Source organism: Neoarius graeffei, chromosome 17 (assembly GCF_027579695.1).
Source record: "Neoarius graeffei isolate fNeoGra1 chromosome 17, fNeoGra1.pri, whole genome shotgun sequence".
NCBI lineage: Eukaryota > Metazoa > Chordata > Actinopteri > Siluriformes > Ariidae > Neoarius > Neoarius graeffei.
Window position 1 is genome coordinate 56,617,563 of NC_083585.1, and position 9,048 is coordinate 56,626,610.

At 41.9% G+C, this 9,048-nt stretch overlaps 1 protein-coding gene across 1 annotated transcript; it reads right to left on the minus strand.

Moving 5' to 3' along the window:
* Window positions 1–1,640: 1,640 nt before the first annotated feature.
* Window positions 1,641–2,357, minus strand: LOC132901230 (class A basic helix-loop-helix protein 9). The gene has a single exon (XM_060943559.1). The coding sequence runs from the start codon at window positions 2,355–2,357 to the stop codon at window positions 1,641–1,643; it is 717 nt and encodes a 238-aa protein (XP_060799542.1).
* Window positions 2,358–9,048: the final 6,691 nt, after the last annotated feature.

The following is a 9,048-nucleotide window of genomic DNA, read 5'->3' on the forward strand; positions in this document are numbered from 1 at the left end:
AGTCAGCTGGGATAGGCTCCAGCTTGCCCACGACCCTGCACAGGATAAACAGCTACGGATAATGGATGGATGTAAACAGCAGTAAGTCATAATAAATGAAACACAGTCAATATTTGGTGTGAGACGACCCTTTGTTTAAAAAAAATAGTAGTCTCAGGTCCAGTGAGTGTAGTTTTATAAGGAAATGAGCTGTAGGTTTTACTGAGCATCTTACAGAACCAGCCCCAGTTCTTCTGGACACTTTGACTGTCACACTTCTTCATTTTGCACTAAAACACAGTCGCCTTCATTATGTTTTCTTTTTTAATCTGAACAGTGCTTTCTTATGGAACATGCTGCTCGGATAGAAAAAATTTTTTCTGTAAAAAAAACCCCGAACATTTCATTTCATTCATTTCATTATCTCTAGCCGCTTTATCCTGTTCTACAGGGTCGCAGGCAAGCTGGAGCCTATCCCAGCTGACTACGGGCGAAAGGCGGGGTACACCCTGGACAAGTCGCCAGGTCATCACAGGGCCGACACATAGACACAGACAACCATTCACACTCACATTCACACCTACGCTCAATTTAGAGTCACCAGTTAACCTAACCTGCATGTCTTTGGACTGTGGGGGAAACCGGAGCATCCAGAGGAAACCCACGCGGACACGGGGAGAACATGCAAACTCCGCACAGAAAGGCCCTCGCTGGCCACGGGACTCGAACCCGGACCTTCTTGCTGTGAGGCGACAGCGCTAACCACTACACCACCGTGCCGCCACCCCCGAACATTTGGACTCTAAAATGTTTTTGTAATGTTCATCTCATCTCATTATCTGTAGCCGCTTTATCCTGTTCTTCAGGGTCGCAGGCAAGCTGGAGCCTATCCCAGCTGACTACGGGCGAAAGGCGGGGTACACCCTGGACAAGTCGCCAGGTCATCACAGGGCTTTTGTAATGTTTTGACTCAATAATGTAGAAGTCATAAAATAGAAATCTATAAGAAAGTTTGTATGAAAAAAAACCAGGGGACTAAGACTTTTGCACAGCACTGGATGTTTTATCCATATTTAATTCAATTACATTAACTTTTGTGGAATGTCCACGAAACAAGTGCATCTTATCGTCTTTTATTCTTTATGTATTGAACATTCATGGGAATGGAAAGATGTATTAATGAAGTCATGTCCAAATTTGGATCTCAGGTTCATTTATAGCTATATAGCTAGTGGTTGGTGTTTTTTTTTTTACATTATTTACTATCTACTCACATTTCCAACTTTCAGAATATGTTCCAAGCATGTAAGTACTAAATACTACACACTACAGGTTACACTTTACTCTGTATTGCCTAGAAGTTTTCAATTAATTTACTACATACTTGAGAATCCAGTATGTCAAGAATGTAGCTTGGCGTATGACCAAAGATATTTACCTACGATACATAACTGCACCTTGTACAACGTACTTCAGGAATGCTGAAGTAAGAGTTCTTCGAGAAGGACCAGTTTTCACCCAAAGCTGTAAGTCCATCAAGTCCATTTTAATCCTTGATACGTGATTCGTTCTCCACAAACATGAACTAATTCAAAAGAACTCATGTACCGGTAGTAAATACAGAGTCAGTGTATGTAGTGTGTCCCAGGGTATGTACAGTATCAGTGCATACTGAGAGACTGCTGGAATCCCGAGCACTGCCACTGCCAGGGTAAAGGCGTGGCTGGAGCATCCGAAAACATTTCCATGCGCTTAAAGCCGAACTGAAATTCAGGGCCTTGGTGATAGCAGGGATGGCTCAGACGATCTGGGCAGTATGTGTATGCAGGAGATGATGGAGATGTTTTTCCAAGAGCTCCAGATAACAATGAAGAATGCTGAGGAGGTCTGTGGAGCTTTGCTTGGTGCTGGGTGTCTGACCAGTTCTCTGACAGTTCCTCACGTCGGGTGTCATCCAGCCTCATGTTGCACTCAGGATGGATGCATGATGGTGCATCTGGTTCCTCTTGTGAGTTTGAGTGTAAGAGCGCAGACAGTTCTGAAATGCGATGGATGGCCCGGCGCAGAGTTGCGATCTTGGATAGACGTTTGCCACTGAGGTCATGATTGAGCACCACGCGTAATGCATTGAAGGCTTGGTTGTAGTCCAGGATGCGCTTGCGTTCTCGGACATTTGCGGCAACCCTACGGGCTTTGGAACGAGCCGGCCGTCTTCGCTTTTTCGTAACGCTGATCTCCATGAGATCGCTTTCTGAGGCAGTTGAGAACTTATTCAAAGGATCTTCACTGGGACTGTCTGAAACCTCCAAGCCTGACGCACAGCCCTCCTGCTCATCCTCGGAAAACTCCGACTCAGTGCTGGTGCCGGACAAACTCATGGTTACTCACTCACTGACTCAGTAATGTTGAGTGAGCTTTACAGAAGGCTTTTTGTGAATTCTTAGATGCTTCCCATATCGCAAACCTCCACGGACACGTCTTTGGTTCACTTTGGCTCATCCGAGGCGAAAGGTGCTATTAAAGGCACTTAGAAGATGCATCACGTGGGCCAATCAGCTGCGAGTAAAGGTGTGTTCGATTTATAAGTGGCCTCAAGGCAAAACCCAGGCGTCATTCAACAGTCGCTGACACGCCTCCTGTACTCACAGTCTGAGTGTAAACTCAACAACAGTTCCAAACACTGCTTTATGGCTGAAAGAAAAATCCATCTTAGAAGAACAGGTCCATAACGTTCATTCAGATTCATACAATTAACACGTTACAAGTTTTTTTATGTAGTGCATGCATTTTTATGTGATTTTTTCCCCAATAACGATCCTTACACATAATTCATTTTTTGCACTTTTTTCACTGTTTCATAGTTCATTTATTTTCAAAGGTGATTTTTAAAAAAGTATTTTTATGTAAGTTTTTACACCCCCAATTCCAAAAAAGTTTGGACACTGTAAACTGTAAATAAAAACAGAATGCGATGATTTGCAAATCATGGAAACCCTATATTTCATTGAAAATAGTGCAAAGACAACATATCAAATGTTGAAACTGAGAAATTTTATTGTTTTTTGAAAAACGTGCTCATTTTGAATTTGATGCCAGCAACATATTTCAAAAAAGTTGGGACAGGGTAATGTTTACCACTCTGTTGCATCACCTCGACTTTTAACAACACTCTGTAAACGTTTGGGAACTGAGGAGACCAATTGCTGTAGTTTTGAAAAAGAAATGTTTCCCCATTCTTGCCTGATATACAATTTCAGTTGCTCAACAGTTCAGGGTCTTCTTTGTGGTATTTTGCTCTTCATAATGCGCCAAATGTTTTAAATGGAAGACAGGTCTGGACTGCGGGCAGGCCAGTTTAGCACCTGGACTCCCATGCAGTTTTAAAATGTGCAGAAAGCGGTTTGGCGTTGTCTTGCTGAAAGAAGGAAGGCCTTCCCTGGAAAAGGTTTAGTCTGGATGGCAGCATATTGCTCTGAAACGTGTATATATCATTCAGCATTAATGATGCCTTCCCAGATGTACAAGCTCCCCATGTCATGTGCACTAACACACCCTCATACCATCACAGATGCTGGCTTTTGAACTGTGCACTGATAACAAGCCGGATGGTCCCTCTCCTCTTTCTCCTGGAGGACGTGGTGTCCATGATTTCTAAAAATAATTTCTACTTTTGATTCATCAGACCTCGGGACAATTTTCCACTTCACCTCAGTCCATCATAAAAGAGCTCGGGCCCAGAGTCCATCTACCCAACCTGCAGAGCCTGAAGTACGTAAGTGTTGATAGTGTTGCATATTGCATATGTACAGTGTATGTCTGATTCTCCTACCTGGCTGCAGAGTGTGTGTGTGTGTGTGTGTGTGTGCATGTTTAGCCAGTATCTCACTGGGCTGCGGCAGCTTGTGACAAATTGCGAATGTCATTCGCGAGAGAGTTTCAAAAGTGTCTTGAAACATTCGCGGGGCTTCTCAATTTCCTCGCATAAGTCGCAAAGCGTCGCTCCTTCGTCGCTGAAACTTTGAACATGTTCAAAAAATTCGTGCGACAAAATTTCTCTCAAAATAGCCGCAAATGCGTCGCTGGTGTCGCAAAGCCATCGCGAACCCTTCTCAAGTCAGTTTCCGTGAGGCTTCCTCTACTTCCCTGCCTGCCGAGGGAAAGCCGGGCTGCGACAGCCTGCGACTAGTTAGAGACACAACAATTGCGGTAAAATATGCAAATATCAATTCAGTGTGATTCCAAGTGAAAATTGTCGCTAATTCGCATATTTTATCGCAATTGTTGTGTCTCCAACTAGTCGCGGGCTGTCACAGCCCAGTGAGATACTACCCTTTGTGAGAGAGTGAGAGAGAGGTGTTAGCAAAATTCCTGATCTAATTATTTTTGTCTTTCCAGGTTGCAGCCAGTAGCAACAAAAAGAAGCACTGCGATGTGTGTGGACCCAAGAAGGACAGGAAAACACAGTATACATGCATCAAGTGCAAGAAATACATTTGCAACACACACACAGTAAAACTCTGCCCCTCATGTGTTGTATAGACTGGATTAGGCTATGTGTTACGGGCTATGGGGCTAACTCACATGGATATTGTATATTGTGAATGTGTTCAATTTCTAATTAAGTTCAAAGAAATAAACATCACTAGGAATGAAAAATCTTGTTGCTTTTATGTTTTTTCCAACCATATCTTGATAATAACTATACTTCAAAAAAGAGCTATAAGAATAATTCATAGTGCTGGTTACCGAGATCATACTAATTCACTATTCTTAAATTCAAAATGTTTAAAATTCAGGGATATTATAGAATATAAAACTGCCTTAATAATGTACAAAGTAAGGAATTATAAAGTACCAAGGAATATCCAAACAATGTTCTCGGATAGAGAGGGGGGCTATAATTTTAGGGGAAAATTGAAATTTAAAACTCGCAGTGCTAGGACAACGTTAAAAATGTTCAGTATCTCTATTTGTGGAGTAAAGCTATGGAACAGTTTGAATGTGGAGCTCATGAAATGTACAACTATAAACCAGTTCAAAAAAAGGTATAAGGAACAGATCTTTATGAGGTACAGTACAGGGAGAAGGAATTACAATAACATTCTATTGATAATAGAAGTGCACCGTATATACTGTACTGTATATGGGTATGGGTACGTACGGATATATACCTATATTATATAAAATGTGAGTATGTATGTGTATATATATGCATAATTGTATATAATATATACTGTAAGCATAATATGCATAATTATGATATGGGTGTCTGTGTACGTATGGATGTGTATAGTTATAGGTATGTGTATATGTAAGTATTGTATATATGTATTGTATGTGTGTATATATGCATAACATAAGTATCTGTATATATGATTTGATTTGGTCAATATTATACCATGTCGGTATGTCTTGGTATGTTGGTATGTTTTCTTTTTTTGTTGCTTTTGTTTTCTTTTGTATATATAGTTTATTATGGCAGAAAGTGACGTTTGATTAGCGGTGGTACGGTATAGAGGGTTAGGATTGGATAAGTTATTTACTTCTTCCTAATCCTTTCCAAACATTATTATGTTACTGCCTTGTGGCTACGCTATTCTGTTTGTTTATGACGATGTTTTGATTATTGCATTTTTAATTTAATTTTTGTTTTTATTAGTGCTGTCAAGCGATTAAAATATTTAATCGCGATTAATGTCGCGACTGTCATAGTTAACTCGCGATTAATCGCAATTTAATCGCACATTTTTGTCACATGAAAAACCATTGTAATTCTCTTATCAGCATAAAAACGTGAATGGGCTTGCTTTGTATTGCAAAGCATAACACGTCTTGATACAGCCACTGCAAAGTGAAACCTAAGCCGAACACCGGGGCTGGCAAAAGAACCACGAGTGAAGTGAGCTACTGTTTGAGTTAGTCTACAACTCAGAGAGACAGGTTACACAGTGACGGTAGGCTTGACATGCTTGATTATAATATAAAGTACACTATTATATTAAGTTTAAGTTGTTCGTTGATAAATATTGCATTGAATCTGATCTTTACTGTTTCAGCTCACTTAACACATTTTGTACTTTTACACTTTCTGCCTGTTGATGCGTCGCGCTGTCCAATCAGAGGCGGCCAAATTTGCATATTACAGGAAGGATTTCTGGGATAGCATTGAGTTTACAGTTCAGAGGGATCTGGCTTCTTTAGACGCTGTCTTCTTAAAACTGAATAAATATTTAAAAAGAGCCAAATGAGCCAGTCTTTTGAACGGCTCTTTTCAAAGAACGGATCGCAAAGATGCGGATCCCATCAAAGAGCCATAAATCCCATCTCTACTAGCGCGCCCTGCCCGCGCTGGTTCTTTGGGGGGGGGGAGGGCAGAGGACTCTGGCTGTGCGGGGCGTGGCATTACAGTCTAGCTGCTATCGGTTTTCTAAGCAAAGTCTCTGTTCCAAGTTCCTGGCAGTTTCAAAAGCTTATGAAAAACCTACATCATGTCACAGAGCGTTAACCTCGCGATAAAAAAATTAATCGCCGTTAAAATTGAGTCAAGTTAACGCGTTAATAACGCGACATTTTTGACAGCACTAGTTTTTATATCTTTACTGTTTGGAATAAAGCAATCAATCAATCAATCAATCAATCAATAATAATTGATTTTTCTGTTTTATTCAATTTTACCACTAAAAAATGAATGGCACTTTTATTTATAAATATGATCTAAAAGAGGTAAATTGTAAAATATTAACCATAAATGCTGTCTATATTGCTTATAAATGAGATAAAGTAAACATCTGTGAGGCATTTTTACATCAATTGCTCTGGCTGTATTGATTTAAAAACCCAAAAATGCAGTGGGTTTTTAAAAACCAGACCCGCGAACGTTGGCTGAGTATGAAAAATATGAACACAACACAAGGGTTAAATAAAACATCATGGCAAGTTTAACCAAGCAACAGGAGAAGACAAAACGATGTGGGTGTACACGCTGTCATAAATCTTAAGCTGCTCCACTGACATTAACAGACAATAGCCTCAGCGCATCAAAGCTGGAAAGAAGGAACCTGAACATTTTATGGTTCTTTCTCAATCTGTCTTCACCCTACCTTCTCCCTCCCTCCCTCAACTGTGTACTGTTCCTGTGACGAGCAGAGCCGTTTGTCCAAATTAGTGGATGGTAATATTGTGAAGCTCTAATAACAGGATGCTGTGGATTCTTTGTGCTTTCAACGCTTTGTGTTCCTTTCATTTATCATTTATGGCCCAATTTAATTAATTATTATTTGTCTTGTCTAGTTCCTTTTTTGGAGCTGAATAAACGCATCCAAAAGTGTAAGTGGAACAGTGGGAGTCAACCTTGTACCTTGGCACGAACAAACAAAACAGCTGGTGTTTGTTTGCACTATGGTATTAGGGGGAAAACATTCTCATCTCATCTCATCATCTCTAGCCGCTTTATCCTGTTCTACAGGGTCGCAGGCGAGCTGGAGCCTATCCCAGCTGACTACGGGCGAAAGGCGGGGTACACCCTGGACAAGTCGCCAGGTCATCACAGGGCTGACACATAGACACAGACAACCATTCACACTCACATTCACACCTACGATCAATTTAGAGTCACCAGTTAACCTAACCTGCATGTCTTTGGACTGTGGGGGAAACCGGAGCACCCGGAGGAAACCCATGCGGACACGGGGAGAACATGCAAACTCCGCACAGAAAGGCCCTCGCCGGCCCCGGGGCTCGAACCCGGACCTTCTTGCTGTGAGGTGACAGCACTAACCACTACACCACCGTGCCGCCCCGGAAAACATTCTCTTCGAAGAAAAAATAGACATAAATATAGATATAAACTCACCGGCTACTTTATTAGGAACACCCATCCACATGCGGTTCTCGAATCAGCCGATCCCTTCACAGCAGCACGATGCATCAAATCACGCAGATACAAATCAAGAGCTTCAGTTAATGTTCACAATGTTCAAACATCAGAATGGGAAAAATTGTGATCTCAAAGTATGACTTTCTTTCACTGTGGCGTGGGTGTTGGTTTGAGCCAGATGATTTGAGTTTGGTTTGAGTATTTCAGAAACTGCTGATCTCATCCTGGGGTTTTCACACACAACAGTCTTTGCACAGAATGGTGCGAAAAACAAAAAACAATGAGTGAGCGGCAGTTCTGTGGGTGGAAACAAACGCCTTGTTGATAAGAGAGGTCAGAGGAAAATGGGCAAATTGTGTTGAGATTTTCTGTCAGGAAGGCTATAGTAGCTCATAGCAACTCTTTACAACCGTGGTGAGCAGAAAAGCATCTCAGCATGCAACAGGAGAACACACTGGGTTCCACTCCTGCAGCCAAGAACAGGAATCTCATTTCATCTCATTATCTCTAGCCGCTTTATCCTTCTACAGGGTCGCAGGCAAGCTGGAGCCTATCCCAGCTGACTACGGGCGAAAGGCGGGGTACACCCCGGACAAGTCGCCAGGTCATCACAGGGCTGACACATAGACACAGACAACCATTCACACTCACATTCACACCTACGGTCAATTTAGAGTCACCAGTTAACCTAACCTGCATGTCTTTGGACTGTGGGGGAAACCGGAGCACCCGGAGGAAACCCACGCGGACACGGGGAGAACATGCAAACTCCACACAGAAAGGCCCTCGCCGGCCCCAGGGCTCGAACCCAGGAACTTCTTGCTGTGAGGCGACAGCGCTAACCACTACACCACCGTGCCGCCAGAACAGGAATCTTAGAATCAAAAACAATCCATGTGACTTTGGTCAAAAGTCAAAAGTCAAAATGATTAACAGTGAATGTGAACCAGTTCATGTTACCCAGAGGTGGGTAGTAACGCGTTACATTTACTTGAGTAACTTTTTGGATGAATTGTACTTGTAAGAGTAGTTTGAATGCAGCATACTTTTTACTTTTACTTGAGTATATTTGTGAAGAAGAAGCGGTACTTTTACTCCATTACATTGGGCTATATTCTGCTCGTTACTCGCTACTTTATTTTTATTTTTATTGATCCGTGCGAGGGGCGGCACGGTGGTGTAGTGGTTAGCGC